This window comes from Stegostoma tigrinum, chromosome 28 (assembly GCF_030684315.1).
Source record: "Stegostoma tigrinum isolate sSteTig4 chromosome 28, sSteTig4.hap1, whole genome shotgun sequence".
Taxonomy (NCBI): domain Eukaryota; kingdom Metazoa; phylum Chordata; class Chondrichthyes; order Orectolobiformes; family Stegostomatidae; genus Stegostoma; species Stegostoma tigrinum.
This window is the reverse complement of record NC_081381.1, coordinates 9,271,138-9,289,762: the sequence shown is the minus strand read 5'-3', so window position 1 is coordinate 9,289,762 and position 18,625 is coordinate 9,271,138. Positions and strand designations below refer to the sequence as shown.

At 55.6% G+C, this 18,625-nt stretch overlaps 1 protein-coding gene across 1 annotated transcript in view; it reads left to right on the top strand.

Moving 5' to 3' along the window:
* taf10 (TAF10 RNA polymerase II, TATA box binding protein (TBP)-associated factor) overlaps positions 1-17,424 on the top strand; it is a 24,391-nt gene extending 6,967 nt beyond the window's left edge. The window contains exons 2-5 of the mRNA XM_059655641.1: positions 7,909-8,057; positions 12,052-12,116; positions 12,616-12,730; positions 16,985-17,424. Coding sequence (XP_059511624.1) covers positions 7,909-8,057; positions 12,052-12,116; positions 12,616-12,730; positions 16,985-17,074 — 419 coding nt within the window. The 3' untranslated portion in view covers positions 17,075-17,424. The remainder of the gene's footprint in view (positions 1-7,908; positions 8,058-12,051; positions 12,117-12,615; positions 12,731-16,984) is intronic.
* The last annotated feature ends 1,201 nt before the right edge of the window (positions 17,425-18,625 follow it).

The following is an 18,625-nucleotide window of genomic DNA, read 5'->3' as shown; positions in this document are numbered from 1 at the left end:
CTCCCTCTCCCGCTCTCCCCTCCCCCAGCGCACCCCTGCTCCTCTCCCCTCCCCTCCCCTCCCCCAGCGCACCCTGCTCCTCTCCCCTCCCCTCCCTCCCCCAGCGCACCCCTGCTCCTCTCCCCTCCCCTCCCCTCCCCCAGCGCACCCCTGCTCCTCTCCCCTCCCCTCCCCTCCCCCAGCGCACCCCTGCTCCTCTCCCCTCCCCTCCCTCCCCCAGCGCACCCCTGCTCCTCTCCCCTCCCCTCCCCCTCCCCCAGCGCACCCCTGCTCCTCTCCCTCCCCTCCCCTCCCCCAGCGCACCCCTGCTCCTCTCCCTCCCCTCCCCTCCCCAGCGCACCCCTGCTCCTCTCCCCTCCCCTCCCCTCCCCAGCGCACCCCTGCTCCTCTCCCCTCCCCTCCCCTCCCCCAGCGCACCCCTGCTCCTCTCCCCTCCCCTCCCCTCCCCAGCGCACCCCTGCTCCTCTCCCCTCCCCTCCCCTCCCCCAGCGCACCCTGCTCCTCTCCCCTCCCTCCCTCCCCCAGCGCACCCCTGCTCCTCTCCCCTCCCCTCCCCTCCCCCAGCGCACCCCTGCTCCTCTCCCCTCCCCAGCGCCCCTGCTCCTCTCCCTCCCAGCGCACCCCTGCTCCTCTCCCCTCCCCAGCGCACCCCTGCTCCTCTCCCCTCCCCAGCGCACCCCTGCTCCTCTCCCCCTCCCCAGCGCACCCCTGCTCCTCTCCCTCCCCCAGCGCACCCTGCTCCTCTCCCCTCCCCCAGCGCACCCCTGCTCCTCTCCCCTCCCCCCAGCGCACCCCTGCTCCTCTCCCCTCCCCAGCGCACCCCTGCTCCTCTCCCCTCCCCCAGCGCACCCCTGCTCCTCTCCCCTCCCCCCAGCGCATCCCTGCTCCTCTCCCCTCCCCCAGCGCACCCCTGCTCCTCTCCCCTCCCCCAGCGCACCCCTGCTCCTCTCCCCTCCCCCCCCTCCCCCAGCGCACCCCTGCTCCTCTCCCCTCCCCTCCCCCCCCCAGCGCACCCCTGCTCCTCTCCCCTCCCCTCCCCTCCCCTCCCCCAGCGCACCCCTGCTCCTCTCCCTCCCCTCCCCTCCCCCAGCGCACCCCTGCTCCTCTCCCCTCCCCTCCCCTCCCCCAGCGCACCCCTGCTCCTCTCCCCTCCCCTCCCCTCCCCAGCGCACCCCTGCTCCTCTCCCCTCCCCTCCCTCCCCTCCCCCAGCGCACCCCTGCTCCTCTCCCCTCCCCTCCCTCCCCTCCCCCAGCGCACCCTGCTCCTCTCCCCTCCCCTCCCCTCCCCTCCCCAGCGCACCCTGCTCCCCTCCCTCCCCTCCCCCAGCGCACCCCTGCTCCCCTCCCCTCCCCCCCAGCGCACCCCTGCTCCCCCCCCAGCGCACCCCTGCTCCCTCCCCTCTCCCCCCAGCGCACCCCTCCCCTCTCCCCCAGCGCACCCCTCCCCTCTCCCCCCAGCGCACCCCTCCCCTCCCCCCCCAGCGCACCCCTCCCCTCCCCCCCCAGCGCACCCCTGCTCCCCTCCCCTCCCCCCCCCAGCGCACCCCTGCTCCCCTCCCCTCCCCCCCCAGCGCACCCCTGCTCCCCTCCCCTCCCCCCCAGCGCACCCCTGCTCCCCCCCCAGCGCACCCCTGCTCCCCTCCCCTCTCCCCCCAGCGCACCCCTCCCCTCTCCCCCCAGCGCACCCCTCCCCTCCCCCCCCAGCGCACCCAGCGCACCCCTCCCCTCCCCCCCCAGCGCACCCCTGCTCCCCTCCCCTCCCCCCCCAGCGCACCCCTGCTCCCCTCCCCTCCCCCCCCAGCGCACCCCTGCTCCCCTCCCTCCCCTCCCCCAGCGCACCCCTGCTCCCCTCCCCTCCCCTCCCCCAGCGCACCCCTGCTCCCCTCCCCTCCCCTCCCCCAGCGCACCCCTGCTCCCCTCCCCTCCCCCCCAGCGCACCCCTGCTCCCCTCCCCTCCCCCCCAGCGCACCCCTGCTCCCCTCCCCTCCCCCCCCAGCGCACCCTGCTCCCCCCCCAGCGCACCCCTGCTCCCCTCCCCTCTCCCCCCAGCGCACCCCTCCCCTCTCCCCCCAGCGCACCCCTCCCCTCCCCCCCAGCGCACCCCTGCTCCCCTCCCCTCCCCCCCCAGCGCACCCCTGCTCCCCTCCCCTCCCCCCCCAGCGCACCCCTGCTCCCCTCCCTCCCCCCCCAGCGCACCCCTGCTCCCCTCCCCTCCCCCCAGCGCACCCCTGCTCCCCCCCCAGCGCACCCCTGCTCCCCTCCCCTCTCCCCCAGCGCACCCCTCCCCTCTCCCCCAGCGCACCCCTCCCCTCTCCCCCCAGCGCACCCCTCCCTCTCCCCCCAGCGCACCCTCCCCTCCCCCCCAGCGCACCCCTGCTCCCCTCCCCTCCCCCCCCAGCGCACCCCTGCTCCCCTCCCCTCCCCCCCCAGCGCACCCTGCTCCCCTCCCCTCCCCCCCAGCGCACCCCTGCTCCCCCCCCAGCGCACCCCTGCTCCCCTCCCCTCTCCCCCCAGCGCACCCCTCCCCTCTCCCCCCAGCGCACCCCTCCCCTCCCCCCCAGCGCACCCCTGCTCCCCCTCCCCTCCCCCCCCAGCGCACCCCTGCTCCCTCCCCTCCCCCCCCAGCGCACCCCTGCTCCCCTCCCTCCCCCCCCAGCGCACCCCTGCTCCCCTCCCCTCCCCCCCAGCGCACCCCTGCTCCCCCCCCAGCGCACCCCTGCTCCCCTCCCCTCTCCCCCCAGCGCACCCCTCCCCTCTCCCCCCAGCGCACCCCTCCCCTCTCCCCCCAGCGCACCCCTCCCCTCCCCCCCCAGCGCACCCCTGCTCCCCTCCCCTCCCCCCCCAGCGCACCCCTGCTCCCTCCCCTCCCCTCCCCAGCGCACCCCTGCTCCCCTCCCCTCCCCTCCCCCAGCGCACCCCTGCTCCCCTCCCCTCCCCTCCCCCAGCGCACCCCTGCTCCCCTCCCCTCCCCCCCCAGCGCACCCCTGCTCCCCTCCCCTCCCCCCCCAGCGCACCCCTGCTCCCTCCCCTCCCCCCCCAGCGCACCCCTGCTCCCCTCCCCTCCCCCCCCAGCGCACCCCTGCTCCCCTCCCCTCCCCCCCAGCGCACCCCTGCTCCCCCCCCCAGCGCACCCCTGCTCCCCTCCCCTCTCCCCCCAGCGCACCCCTCCCCTCTCCCCCCAGCGCACCCCTCCCCTCTCCCCCAGCGCACCCCTCCCCTCCCCCCCCAGCGCACCCCTGCTCCCCTCCCCTCCCCCCCCAGCGCACCCCTGCTCCCCTCCCCTCCCCCCCCAGCGCACCCCTGCTCCCCTCCCCTCCCCCCCAGCGCACCCCTGCTCCCCCCCCCAGCGCACCCCTGCTCCCCTCCCTCTCCCCCAGCGCACCCCTCCCCTCTCCCCCCAGCGCACCCCTCCCCTCTCCCCCCAGCGCACCCCTCCCCTCCCCCCCCAGCGCACCCTGCTCCTCCCCTCCCCTCCCCCCCCAGCGCACCCCTGCTCCCCTCCCCTCCCCCCCCAGCGCACCCCTGCTCCCCTCCCCTCCCCCCCCAGCGCACCCCTGCTCCCCTCCCCTCCCCCCCAGCGCACCCCTGCTCCCCTCCCCTCCCCCCCCAGCGCACCCCTGCTCCCCTCCCCTCCCCCCCCAGCGCACCCCTGCTCCCTCCCCTCCCCCCCCAGCGCACCCCTGCTCCCCTCCCCTCCCCCCCAGCGCACCCCTGCTCCCCTCCCCTCCCCCCCCAGCGCACCCCTGCTCCCCTCCCCTCCCCCCCCAGCGCACCCCTGCTCCCCTCCCCTCCCCCCCCAGCGCACCCCTGCTCCCCTCCCCTCCCCCCCCAGCGCACCCCTGCTCCCCTCCCCTCCCCCCCCAGCGCACCCCTGCTCCCCTCCCCTCCCCCCCAGCGCACCCCTGCTCCCCTCCCCTCCCCCCCCAGCGCACCCCTGCTCCCCTCCCCTCCCCCCCAGCGCACTCCTGCTCCCCTCCCCTCCCCCCCCAGCGCACCCCTGCTCCCCTCCCCTCCCCCCCCAGCGCACCCCTGCTCCCCTCCCCTCCCCCCCCAGCGCACCCCTGCTCCCTCCCCTCTCCCCCCAGCGCACCCCTCCCCTCTCCCCCCAGCGCACCCCTCCCCTCTCCCCCCAGCGCACCCCTCCCTCTCCCCCAGCGCACACCCCTCCCCTCCCCCCCCAGCGCACCCCTGCTCCCCTCCCCTCCCCCCCCCCAGCGCACCCCTGCTCCCCTCCCCTCCCCCCCCAGCGCACCCCTGCTCCCCTCCCCTCCCCCCCCAGCGCACCCCTGCTCCCCTCCCCTCCCCCCCAGCGCACCCCTGCTCCCCTCCCCTCCCCCCCCAGCGCACCCCTGCTCCCCTCCCCTCCCCCCCCAGCGCACCCCTGCTCCCCTCCCCTCCCCCCCCCAGCGCACCCCTGCTCCCTCCCCTCCCCCCCAGCGCACCCCTGCTCCCTCCCCTCCCCCCCAGCGCACCCTGCTCCCCTCCCCTCCCCCCCCAGCGCACCCCTGCTCCCCTCCCCTCCCCCCCCAGCGCACCCCTGCTCCCCTCCCCTCCCCCCCAGCGCACCCTGCTCCCTCCCTCCCCCCCAGCGCACCCCTGCTCCCCTCCCTCCCCCCCCAGCGCACCCCTGCTCCCCTCCCCTCCCCCCCCAGCGCACCCCTGCTCCCCTCCCCTCCCCCCCCAGCGCACTCCTGCTCCCCTCCCCTCCCCCCCAGCGCACCCCTGCTCCCCTCCCCTCCCCCCCCAGCGCACCCCTGCTCCCCTCCCCTCCCCCCCCAGCGCACCCCTGCTCCCCTCCCCTCCCCCCCCAGCGCACCCCTGCTCCCCTCCCCTCCCCCCCCAGCGCACCCCTGCTCCCCTCCCCTCCCCCCCCAGCGCACCCCTGCTCCCCTCCCCTCCCCTCCCCTCCCCCAGCGCACCCCTGCTCCCCTCCCCTCCCTCCCCCCAGCGCACCCCTGCTCCCCTCCCCTCCCCTCCCCTCCCCCAGCGCACCCCTGCTCCCTCCCTCTCCCCTCCCCCCCAGCGCACCCCTGCTCCCCTCCCCTCCCCCTCCCCTCCCCCCAGCGCACCCCTGCTCCCCTCCCCTCCCCCCCCCCCAGCGCACCCCTGCTCCCCTCCCCTCCCCCTCCCCCCCCCAGCGCACCCTGCTCCCCCTACCCCCCCCCAGCGCACCCCTTCTCCCCTCCCCTCCCCTCCCCCCCAGCGCACCCCTGCTCCCCTCCCCTCCCCCTCCCCCCCCAGCGCACCCCTGCTCCCTCCCCTCCCCTCCCCCCCAGCGCACCCCTGCTCCCTCCCTCCCCTCCCCTCCCCCCCAGCGCACCCCTGCTCCCTCCCTCCCCTCCTCCCCCCCCAGCGCACCCCTGCTCCCCTCCCCTCCCCTCCCCTCCCAGCGCACCCCTGCTCCCCTCCCTCCCCTCCCCCAGCGCACCCCTGCTCCCCCTCCCCCGCTCCCCTCCCCTCCCCAGCGCACCCCTGCTCCCCTCCCCTCCCCCCCGCTCCCTCCCTCCCCAGCGCACCCCTGCTCCCCTCCCCTCCCCAGCGCACCCTGCTCCCCTCCCCTCCCCAGCGCACCCCTGCTCCCCTCCCCTCCCCCCCCCCAGCGCACCCCTGCTCCCTCCCTCCCCCCCCAGCGCACCCCTGCTCCCCTCCCCTCCCCCCCCCCAGCGCACCCCTGCTCCCCTCCCTCCCCTCCCCCCCAGCGCACCCCTGCTCCCTCCCTCCCCCCCAGCGCACCCTGCTCCCCTCCCCTCCCCTCCCCTCCCCCAGCGCACCCCTGCTCCCCTCCCTCCCCTCCCCCCCAGCGCACCCCTGCTCCCCTCCCCTCCCCCCCAGCGCACCCCTGCTCCCCTCCCCTCCCCTCCCCTCCCCCAGCGCACCCCTGCTCCCCTCCCTCCCCTCCCCTCCCCCAGCGCACCCCTGCTCCCTCCCTCCCCTCCCCCCCCCCAGCGCACCCCTGCTCCCTCCCTCCCCTCCCCCCCCAGCGCACCCTGCTCCCTACCCCCCCCCCAGCGCACCCCTTCTCCCCTCCCCTCCCCTCCCCCCCCAGCGCACCCCTGCTCCCCTCCCCTCCCCTCCCCCCCCAGCGCACCCCTGCTCCCCTCCCCTCCCCCCCAGCGCACCCCTGCTCCCCTCCCCTCCCCTCCCCTCCCCCCCCAGCGCACCCTGCTCCCTCCCCTCCCCTCCCCTCCCCCCCCAGCGCACCCCTGCTCCCTCCCTCCCTCCCCTCCCAGCGCACCCTGCCCCCTCCCTCCCCCCAGCGCACCCTGCTCCCCTCCCCTCCCCCCCCGCTCCCCTCCCTCCCCAGCGCACCCCTGCTCCCCTCCCCTCCCCAGCGCACCCCTGCTCCCCTCCTCCCTCCCCCCCCCCAGCGCACCCCTGCTCCCCTCCCCTCCCCCCCAGCGCACCCCTGCTCCCTCCCCTCCCCTCCCTCCCCCCAGCGCACCCCTGCTCCCCTCCCCTCCCCTCCCTCCCCCCAGCGCACCCCTGCTCCCCTCCCCTCCCCCCCCAGCGCACCCCTGCTCCCCTCCCCTCCCCCCCAGCGCACCCCTGCTCCCCTCCCTCCCCTCCCTCCCCCAGCGCACCCCTGCTCCCCTCCCCTCCCCCCCCCAGCGCACCCCTGCTCCCCTCCCCTCCCCCTCCCCCCCCCCAGCGCACCCCTGCTCCCCTACCCCCCCCCCCCCAGCGCACCCCTTCTCCCCTCCCCTCCCTCCCTCCCAGCGCACCCCTGCTCCCCTCCCCTCCCCTCCCCCCCAGCGCACCCCTGCTCCCCTCCCCTCCCCCCCCAGCGCACCCCTGCTCCCCTCCCCTCCCCTCCCCCTCCCCCCCCCAGCGCACCCCTGCTCCCCTCCCCTCCCCTCCCCCCCAGCGCACCCCTGCTCCCTCCCTCCCTCCCCTCCCAGCGCACCCTGCCCTCTCCCCTCCCTCCCCCCAGCTCACCCCTGCTCCCCTCCCCTCCCCCCCCCGCTCCCCTCCCCTCCCCAGCGCACCCCTGCTCCCCTCCCCTCCCCAGCGCACCCCTGCTCCCCTCCCCTCCCCCCCCCCAGCGCACCCCTGCTCCCCTCCCCTCCCCCCCCCCAGCGCACCCCTGCTCCCCTCCCCTCCCCCCCCCCCAGCGCACCCCTGCTCCCCTCCCCTCCCCCCCCCCCCAGCGCACCCCTGCTCCCCTCCCCTCCCCCCCCAGCGCACCCCTGCTCCCCTCCCCTCCCCCCCAGCGCACCCCTGCTCCCCTCCCCTCCCCCCCCCAGCGCACCCCTGCTCCCCTCCCCTCCCCCCCCAGCGCACCCCTGCTCCCCTCCCTCCCCCCCAGCGCACCCCTGCTCCCCTCCCCTCCCCCCCCCCAGCGCACCCCTGCTCCCCTCCCCTCCCCTCCCCCCCAGCGCACCCCTGCTCCCCTCCCCTCCCCCCAGCGCACCCCTGCTCCCCTCCCCTCCCCCCCCAGCGCACCCCTGCTCTGCTCCCTCCCCTCCCCCCCCCAGCGCACCCCTGCTCTGCTCCCCTCCCCTCCCCCCCCAGCGCACCCCTGCTCCCCTCCCCTCCCCTCCCCCCCCAGCGCACCCCTGCTCCCCTCACATCCCCCAATTGGTTGTGGAACCCCAGTTATCTGACTGTTTAAAAACTATTATACACGTTTAGAGGTATTGCTGCCATGTTATTAATCATTAATGATTCCTGTTGAAGAAGGATCAATTTTACTTAGATTTTTTCAAAGAATTTATAAAATAATTATCATTCTGTAAGTTAACAATAATATAGCAAATGGAAAAGGTTGTTAAGATTTAACATTAGAAAATATTGAATTAAAATCGGAAAATGTTTTCTTGTTGTGTTGTGAAAGCCACTGTACCTAAATGGTTTGTATGGAGTTATAATAATTTGTTCACAATGTATTGTTCTTTCCCTGATTCTTAGTTCCAAACGCTACTGCCTCTGCAGCAGAGACGTCGGTTTCAAATGGTGTTTATGTTCCCCAAGGGATTGCCAATGGGGATGTAAAACCCGTTATATCAACAACACCACTTGCAGACTTCCTTATGCAATTAGAAGATTATACCCCAACAGTAAGTACATTCCTATAGTTTTTATAACTCAGGCTTGTTTTGGAAACAAAATTCAAGTGCGCAATCTGACTAGATTTCCACGTTTTCTGCTTGCTTATCAGTTAACCATAGAAGTAATACTGAGTTATGTTGTAAAAATCAAGTTGGTCGAATGACATTTAAACTGACATGCTTTTCAGTCTTTTAATGATGAGTCCCAAATCCTGACAAGTCTGTGTAGGTCTACAGATCACTCCAAAACTAAATTGATTTTAGATTGTAGGGAGTCGGAGGCTAAGAGAAACCAAAATTCAAATCTGTACAGAATTTAAGAACTGATTTCAGCAGATGGCACACACGACGTTTAAAAATGTTTTAAAATCAAGTTTATGACTGGTGGTACCCACAAATTTGGAAATGTGAAACCGATTCTTCGGGACCTGAAAAAAAGGTTACTCATAAATATGTTATTTCACTCTGATGCTCCTTGAAAGTTTGAGTTAGGAGAGGCTGGATAGGCTGGGACTTTTTCCCTGGACCATAGGGGACTGAAGGAAACCTTATAGAGGTCTATGAAATCATGAGAGGCACCACTAAGTTAGATAGCCAAGAGCTCTTCCCATGGAAGGGTTTCAGATGAGAGGGGAGAGATACAAAAAGGTCCAGAAGACCAATTTTTTTTACGGTGTGATGAGAGTCTGGAACAGGATAGGTATGGAAGCAAATACAATTTCATCATTAAGGAATATTTGGACAGGTACACGGATGGAATACGTATGTAGGGATGCGGATCGGATGCGGATCAAATGCGGGCAAATAAGACTAGTTTAATTGTGAAAACTGGACATTTTGGGTTAAAAGGCCTGTTTCCATGCTGTATAACAAAGTGTGGAGCTGGATGAACACAGCAGGCCAAGCAGCATTTCAAGAGCACAAGCTTTTGTGCTTCTGAGATGCTGCTGGGCCTGTTGTGTTCATCCAGCCCCACACTTTGTTATCTTGGATTCTCCAGCATCTGCAGTTCCCATTATCTCTGTTTCCATGCTGTAAATCAGTTTGATTGTTAAATCGTATCCTTCAGTGAAGAATTCAAAGAATTGCTTGGTATTACATCGTAGAACCAGGCCAATTAGCCTTCAAGGTTAGGATAGAACGGGTTTATAATCCCGAAGAATGGGAGGGGATATCACTGACACATACACAATATGGTAGGTGCTAAGAAGCTGTTTGCCATAGTTGAAACGGGCGGTTATAGTTACAGGATAAGGAGTTTGGGAGAAAAGGAATTTGTTTAGTGTTGTAAAGCTTTCAAATTCTGCTGTCAGACTCAGAGTAATATAGCATGGAAACAGGCCCGTCAGCCCAAAATGGTCCATGCTGACTGTGGTGCCCTCTCAGCTAGTTCGAATTCCCCACATTTGGTCCAAATCCCTCAAAGCCCTTCTCATGGTGTGGTTGGTTGGATCGCTGAGCTGGTTTGTTGTTTCGCAGACGTTTCATTGCCCGGCTGGGTAACACCATCAGTGTAGCCTCCGATGAAGCGCTGTTGTGTTTTCCCACCTGTTGTTTGAACTCTGGATTCCGTTGAGCTGGATTACCTCACTTCGGGTTTCCCTTCACAGTGGAGTGTATACAGGGTCGAGCTCTGTGTTTGTTGATTGTTTTCTTCGTGGAGTACCAGGATTCTAGGTATTCCCATGCCTATCTCTGCTTTGCTTGTCCCAGGATCTTGATGATGTCCCTGTCGAATTGGTGGTTCTCTACGACCAATACTCACTCAGTTCTATCTACGTGGATAAGGAGAACCACCAATTCGTCTGGGACAACACCTGACTCCAGAGTTCAAATAACAGGCAGGAAAACACAACAGCGCTTCATCAGACGCTGCACTGAGGATGTTACCCAGCAGAGTAATGAAACGACCGCGGAACAACGAAGGAGCTCGGCGCGCCAACCAACCTCAGCATCCACAAATCTACTGTTAAACCATTCTCATCCACGTAACTATCCAAATTATTTTTAAATGTTGCTATTGTACCAGCCTCAACCACTTTCTCTGGCAGCCCATTTCATATACACACCACTCTCTGTGAAGAAGTTGCCCCTCAGGTCCTCCTTAAACCTTTGCCCTCTCTCCTTTCCCCTGGGAAAAAGACTATATGCATTCATCCTGTCTGTGCCCCTCATGATTTTATCCACCTCAATAAGATCACCCCTCATTCTCCTACATTCCAAGGAATAAAGTCCTATCCTTGGTCACCTCTCCCTATAACTCAAGCCTACTAGCCCTGGCAACATCCTCCTATGTTTTCTTTGCACACTTTCCAGTTTAACTATCTCTTTCCTATAACAGGATGACCAAAACTGTACACAATACTCTAAATCCGGCCTCACCGACAACTTATACAACTGTAACATAACGTTCCATACTCAATGCCTTGACTGATGAAGGCCAGCATGCTGAATGCCTTCCTTAACACCCTGTCTCCCTATGACATCGCTTTCAATGAACTATGTACTTGTACTCCTAGGTCCTTCTGTTCCACAACACTCCTCAAGACCTTGCCATTTGCTGTATAACTACCACGTTGGTTTGACTTTCCAAAGTGAAACACCTCACACTTGGCTGAGGATTGGCAAATGCAGCTCACTTCCCCATCTGATCAACCTCCCTCTAACTTTTGACAACCTTCCTTGCTATTAACACTATCTCCTAATTTTGTATCATCTGCAAATTTATTAAACATTGTCTTGCACATTCACATCCAGATCGTTTATAAATTCCATAGGTTCGCCACTTCTTGGGTGAAGAAATGTCTCCTCCTCTCCGTCCTAACTGGTATGCCCCAAATCCTCATGCTCTGACCCCTGGTTCTGGATGCACCCACTATTGGGAACATTCTCCCTGTATTTAGCCGGTCCAGTCCTGTTAGAATTTTATAAGTGTCTCTGAGACCTTTGTGCCCCCCCCCCCCCCCCCCCCGTGCCGCCATTTGTCTGAACACTGGTGAAAAGAATCCCAACCTAGTCAATCCCTCCTCATACGTCAGACCCACCATCCCTGGAATCAGCCTGGTAAACATTTGCTGCACTCTCTCGAGAACAAGAGCATTCTTCCTCAGAAAAGGAAACCAAAATTGCACAAAATATATCTTTATGGGGACCTCTTCTCCCCCTACCCTCCCCACCCCGTTACTGTTAAAATAGCCATAGAACTCTTGGGATTATCTTTAACTTTATCTGCCAGATCCGTCTCCTACACTGTTTTTGCACATCTGATTTTCCTCTTAAGCATGCTCCTCCACCTTATATAGTCTTCTAGGGATTCGCTTAGGCCCAATGTATACTTTCTTATTTTTTCTGACCAGACCCTGAATATTCGTCATCAACCAGGCATCACTAAATCTGCCATGTTTCCCTTCACCCTAAGTGGGATATTCAGCTGTGAATGCTCAGTTGTTGAGTGATTTTTGGACACAAAGAAAATAAACTGGGAGAACAGGCAGAAAAATGGAGGTGATGCAAGACTTTGGCTGTGGTCATATCAAATGGCAGAACATACAAGAGGGGTTGAAAGAATTTACTCCTGCTCCTAATTCGCAAATGCCAATGTTTCTTTTGACATTGGGGATCCTAAATATGATTGTTTAGAAATTGTTCACAATGGAGATGTTTGAACTCCTAGGCACAATGTTTTTCACAAAGCCTCGGAACATGGAGCATGCTATGTTGAATATTGCCACTGAGGGTGTCTGTCAAGAATTTGAAGTGATTGATAATTAGTAGTCGTATTGACCACATGAAATCTCAGTAGCTAGTGGTTCACTGTCAGCTTTTATTGCGTTGTTGATTTTCCATGAGAACCTAAGCCTAACACTTGCAGCTGGTGATAAAAGTACTTTTTAAAAATTTTCAGTATATTCTACCATTTAGCGATGTTATGATATTGTGTATGTGTATTTCATTGGTTTTAAAGGCAGCATTAAGTTTGTATCCTCTCTTTTGCACGTTTCAGATACCAGATGCTGTGACAGGATATTATCTCAATCGAGCAGGGTTTGAGGCTTCTGATCCTCGAATGTATGTACCTATTTTGACTTGCTCAGCAAATTCATTCTAGTGTTGTGATAATTTAGTTTACTTAGTTTCTACAGTGAGAAATGTTTAATTTTAGAAGCAATTATAATGCAGATAGCATGTGTTTTGAATAGATATCTATTTGAAGACTATATATTTAAACCATTGGCATCAGTTGTGGCGAATATGCTTAAGCCTAAGTATTTTCTGGAGGTATTTCCCCTTTTTGTGAACCTCTTTGTAATTAGGCAATCGGAGTAGGAGATGCATGTAGTCAGATGGAGGTCATAATTGCTAGAATTTGTAGATGAAATGTCTTCTCTGGTGGAACAAATCTTCAGAGAGATGTCCTTCAGTTTAAAATAAGACTTTTTTTTTATTATGCAATATAACAGACTAGAATTCTTGTTTATTATTCAATTTATTAGATTTAAAAGACTGGCTGTATGCATACTGCCGAAAGACCATTTGACAAATTTTTTATTTTGTATTTTCTAATCAGAATTCGTTTAATATCTTTGGCTGCGCAAAAGTTCATTTCTGATATTGCGAACGATGCCTTACAACACTGTAAAATGAAGGGAACTGCATCAGGAAGTTCCAGAAACAAAAGCAAGGTTTGTTCACATTGAATGTAGCAACGGTATTGTGTTCTAAATAAAAGTACAGTGAGACTTTAGTAATAAAAAAAAGCACAATATATATTGTTCCTACCTGTATTTTGATAGTCACTGGTAAATGAGACTCTGTGCCAAGTTCCAAACTTGCAATGTTGCCATTTAGTTTAGAAGATTATTGTGACTCTTCCATTTTTTAAAATAATCAGACCTGAACTTGCATTTGTCAGTATTTACTCTGCTGACCTTTAGCCACAAGAACTAATTTTCTTAAACTTAACAGCCCAAGGAAATTGTACATATTTAAAAATGATTTCAGTACACATGCTTTATAAATACACACATTTTGCTATGAAAAAGCTTTGCACATGTGAAGTTGTGTTGTGTTATGACCAAAATTGGGGGAGGAGAGGAATGCGCTGTCAAGTCCCATTACTCCACGTGTCACGGCATTAATTTATTTTATCCAGTTCCCGCTATAACCATAACGAAGCTCTCTCTCTATTAGAATTTAATTTTAAAATCTAATGACCGGGTTTCTTCAGTAAGCATAAAATTATTGATTTTATTACAAAATAAATCTGTTTAGTGAATATGAAAAATTAGTTAAAATTTCTTTGTATTTCTGAAAGATAAATGTTTACCCCCAACCCAAAATGCGCTCAATGAATAAAAGGGGAAAAAAGTTGTTTTGCACTGATTCCCCTTTTGTGAAACATAAATCACTTTTTTGGCCAATAAATCTCAGTTCTTGAAGGCAAACTAAATGAGGTTTGAGACTTTTGATCTGACGTGCAGGCCTGTGTAGACAGGTGTCATCAAACATCGACAGGTATCTTTGGTGTTTTGGCAAGTGCACTTTGCTTAAGAAGTACAATATTGGGTGGCTCAGTGGTTAGCACTGCTGCCTCACAGCGCCAGGGACTCTGGTTCGATTCCATCCTTGGGCGACTGTCTGTGTGGAGTTTGCACATTCTCCCTGTGTCTGCTTGGGTTTCCACCGGGCGCTTCAGTTTCCTCCCACAGTCCAAAGATGTGCAGGCTAGTTGGATTGGCCATGGTAGATTTCCCATAGTGTTCACGGATGTGTAGATTAGGTGAATGGGTCTGGGTGAGATGTTCTGAGGGGTGGTGTGGACTTTTTGGGCCGAAGGGCCTGTTTCCACACTGTAGGGATTTTGTGATCAAGAAGTCTCCTTTTCGCTCTTCAAAAGGACAATCAAGATTCTTGTGATGTTTTCAGGAGGGCTAAGATACGAGACTGGTCACCAACTATTCCAAACAACATCCAAAGCATAAACCTCCCGTGTAGCAATTGTAAACCCAGGTCATCAGTAAACAAGGAGTTATACAACATATGCGATTACCAAAATGCCTAACTTCTATTATCCATTTGTTACATTTTGTTTTAAAAAAGCTGATTTCTACAATCCTTTAATCTTGAAATCCATAAACATGTTTAAATATGAAGCCATAGTAACAGTCGTGTTGATATGGCCATTTCTTGGGTTACTCATAGAAACTAAGAAATGCAGGGATATTCATTGGCCCAAGCAGTTCGGTTCAGTTCATCTTCTGCCTGACCAATATCCCAATCACATAGGCCTGTCTTTTCCAATCTCTCTATTGTCTTTTCCTTCAACCTCAATTTAATCTATTCTTGAAACTTGAGATGGTATCTCCTTTATTCACTGTACCTGATAATGTATTTCAATGTTGATGTCCTCTTTAGAAAAAATGTTTCTGTTCCTTTGTTATAAGTATTTAGTGTAAATGTCCATCAGTCTAGATAAGTCAAGTAATTGGAAACGCATGGTTAGAACCAATCACTTCACAATACTTGCATCTGATCAGCCCTCCATCTCCTCTTTCAATGAGAGTGATTCTGATTTTTCAAGAAATTCATATTTGTACCACTTGTAATAGACAGTATCCTTGCAGATCTATACTGCACTCTTGTCCCGTAATGGCCCTAGTGTAATTCATTAGCTTTTTATTAATTACCTTAGCCAGTTAAGGTAATCTACTTATTTACTACTTATTTGTTTCTGGAATGTGGGCGTCACTGATTGGACCAAGTTGGTGGTGAGCTGCCATCTTGAATTGCAGCAGTTCCTTGAGTGTAGGGCCACTTAGTGTTGTTAGGAATGGAATTCCAGGATTTTGACCCAGTGACAGTGAACAAAAGGTGACATTGTTCCAAATCAGAATGGTGTGTGCGCTTTGAAGGGAGCTTGCAGGCTGTGACATTTTTGTGGATCTGCTGTCCTTGTTCTTCTTCAGTTGTAGAGGTCAAAGGCACCTCAGTGAGTTATCATAGTGCATCTTGTGAATGGTACGTACTGCTGCCACTGTCACTGCTGATGGTTGTGAATGTTGAGGGTATGGTGACAGCCAAGTGGGTGGTTTTGTCCTGGATGGTGCCAAGCTTCTTGAGAGCCATTGGAGTTGCACACATCTGGTGAGTGGGGAGTATTCCATCTCACTTCTGATTTGTTTTGTAAATGGTGAACAGGCTTTGTGGTGACAGGTGGTGAGTTACTTGGGGCAGTATTCCTATCCTCTAACCTATTCTTGTAGAAATAGTATTTACATGGCTAGCCCTATTTGGTTTCTGGACAATAATAATCTCCAGCACGTGGATTGTGGGGGATCCAGTGATGATAACGCCACTGAATGTTATGGGGCAATTGTTGAGTTCTCTCTTGTCACTGTTGCAGACTGCCAGGACAAGGTCTGACTGAATATCATTGTCTAACCACTTCTATCCTCTGGGTGGAATAGGACAAACCCATGGTTGGTTGTTGATGATGTCTTGGACCTAGTTAGCCTTTGCAGACAGTGTCAGGCTGTTGCAATACCAGTCTGCAAGAAAGCTGTCCCAACTTGGGCACGCGCCCCCAGATGTTAGTAAGGAAGATTTTGCAGGGTTGACTTGCTGACGTCAGTGTCAGGTGGTCTGCCCAATCTTACTCCTTTCTTTAGACTTTGTAACTACCCTTTACAACTGAGTGGCTTGTAAAACTACTTCAGAGGGCATTTAAGAGTTAAGAGGCTGGAGTCACATGTAGGCAGACCTGGTAAAGATAGCAGATTTTTTTTCCTGAAGGACCCATTTAATTTTTGAGAATTGACAATGGCGACACCCTTGTCATTAGGGTAGCTTTTGCTTAGATCTTCTTTACTGAATTTGTATTTCACCATGTGCAATGAGACTTGCCATGACACTATAGCACCGCAACCCCTAAATTTGTTGTTTGAATCCCCAAATCTATCTACAGTTCCAAATCAATCAGTATTATCCGTTCAAAATATATTTCCTAAGGCATTCATTAATTCACAGGGAATTGTGAAACCACCAGAGGAGGACTTTTGGCCCATAGTGTCAGCTCTTCATAGGAAATGGTTGGAGTTCTGCTGTAGAGTTGGTTGGCTTAGCTAGACAGCTAACAATGAGTCAGGTTTGTTTCAACAGCTCGAAGTTTTATTCCTGTTCTGGCTAAGGTACACCCGGGGGCTTGCCTCCTCACTTTATTCTTTGTAAAATTTATGGCACTCAATTATGGTTTAGCAGCTAATCACAAGGGACTTTCCTTAAGGCATAGAACCTAAGGAGAAGGGTGTTGTATGATTTATTATCTGGACTCTCAATCTGTCATGTCATCTTCAATGATTTATGTTATATTCAGACCCCTCTGCCTGTGCATTCTGTTTAGAATTTTACCTTTAATTCATATACCTCTCTCCCTGTTCTTCCAACATGAATCATTCCACATGTCTCACGTGCTATGCCTAAAGACAGATCCTTGGTTCTCTTTTGTACTGATACTTCATCCTGAGCCGTTTGTTTTACTCCGAGGGACATGATAGAGGAGGCAGTCGCCAAGTCTGCCTCAGCCAGGACAAAAATCAAATGTGTGCTGTTGGCATTATTGTTAGTTTCAGGATAACCATCTTAGTCAACTGAGCAATCTATCCCCTCACTTCATAAAATATACCAATTCTGCATTACTGACATTGAATCAGCCCCTGTCTGTTTCCATTCCACATTTCTTTTAAAAATACCATTTGACCCCAGAAATACACTCAACGTCCTTTTTTAGCATTGTTCATTGTTGATGAAGCAAAAAAATTTAAAAAGCCCTCTAGTTTTAAATATGAAATAATTTGCATTTGAATTCAGAGAGCCATGTGCTCTGAGCTGTTATTTTCTGCTGTCAATGTTGTTATTTAAATACATTTTGTTATTTTTAGGATAAAAAATACACCCTCACCATGGAGGATTTAATCCCTGCTCTTTCTGAATATGGTATAAATGTGAAGAAGCCTCATTACTTTACATAAAGATATGGAAACATCATCAGCAAACTAGTGACTACTTATTAATATTCAGCACCTGCTGTACAATGTCAGCTCGAGTTGGTTTTCAGAAAATTTGATGGTGAGAAAAAAATGCCACAGGTTGAAATTTTCCCGTTTGTGCTCAAAAGTGGTTCTGAATCAACATCCAACGATTCATCATTTGGAAGGCTACATTATTTTACAGTTGATTTGTGCAGTTCATTTGAAATTGTTACTTGTGGTAGGGTGAAATAATCTTTGGATCTGTATAAAGTGAGTTTTGAAAGTTGTTTTTTCATCTGTGAAACTAGTCAGGATCAGTTTATCATAAATTAAAACCCTGCAGAATATAGTATCTTTTTTAAGAAATGTTGTGTATATTAACTTTTCAAAAGTAGCAAGCTAGGATTAGCAAACTTGTAAGAGATTAGCCGTATTATTTTCAGATGCAGTTATATGTTTTTCATATGCACTTCAAAAGTATTCATCTTTAAATTTGTCCTCATTTTAAATAAAATGTGAAGACACTTTATGTTCTTTGTGAGGGGAAAGGATAGCACAGTTGACCTTTTCTTGTTTTTGGGGGAAAATGGCCAAGCAGCCATCTACTTTTCTGTAGTAATTTCAACTCGTCTAAACTCGTGTAGAAAGGAATAAAGTCTTAGCTGTGTGATAGAAGAAAATGATCATTTTAAGTATTTTCCCAAAATCCATGCCTAAAATTTGAAACAGCAGCTTCATATAGATTACAAAGAGGGTGGAGATTTAAACCTGGTATAAGTTGTTCTGGGTCTCTGTAAAAGTCTAACAAAATAATTACGATGGAATTTTTAAAATAGTTATTTGATTTAATCTTTGTTTGAATTGATCATGCTTTTTCAGAACTTGATTTGATTTGTTTTTTTTCTTTAAATATTTAAACAGTTCAAGTATCTATTTGATTTGCCTTTAACTGCCTTGGATTCCATCTATTTTACTAAATATTTTTAGGGAACCTTTTGTGAGGTGAGTGAGTGCATTTGCCCCTTAAATGTGTTAAGTCCTTAATCTTAAAAGGTGTTGAGTCACGAGGAATACAGAATTCAGTACGTTTCATACCTTTTTACTTGTAATCTTGAACCAAGAAAGATTCCTCCATTCTATATATGTCTGATACCTACAATACACTTGGACCTAACTTTCTGTTTTGGCAATGATTGGTGTAAAAAAAAATATTGCGGGGGAGTGGGATATACTTATTTTAGTTGTTTCAGTAGTTTGTTAATTAACCAGGCGTTTCAGTTTTCTATTATCAGTTGCATCAGTTTCACTTCCTCCCTTGTTTGACTCCCTTGCTGCAAAATTGCTACCCAATCAAGTTATCTTCTCTTTTATCGCAGCCCCAAAGTCCATCTCATTATATTGTATTTCATTCTCATTTAACTGTCCACTGCCAATCCCCATTATACACCTTAGTGATCCTTGTTGATATTTAACTGAAATCTTTGAAGGACATTTGCTTGTTATTGCTGCTTTAGAAGGTTCAAAGAAATTCATTCTTTGTCACTTACGTTA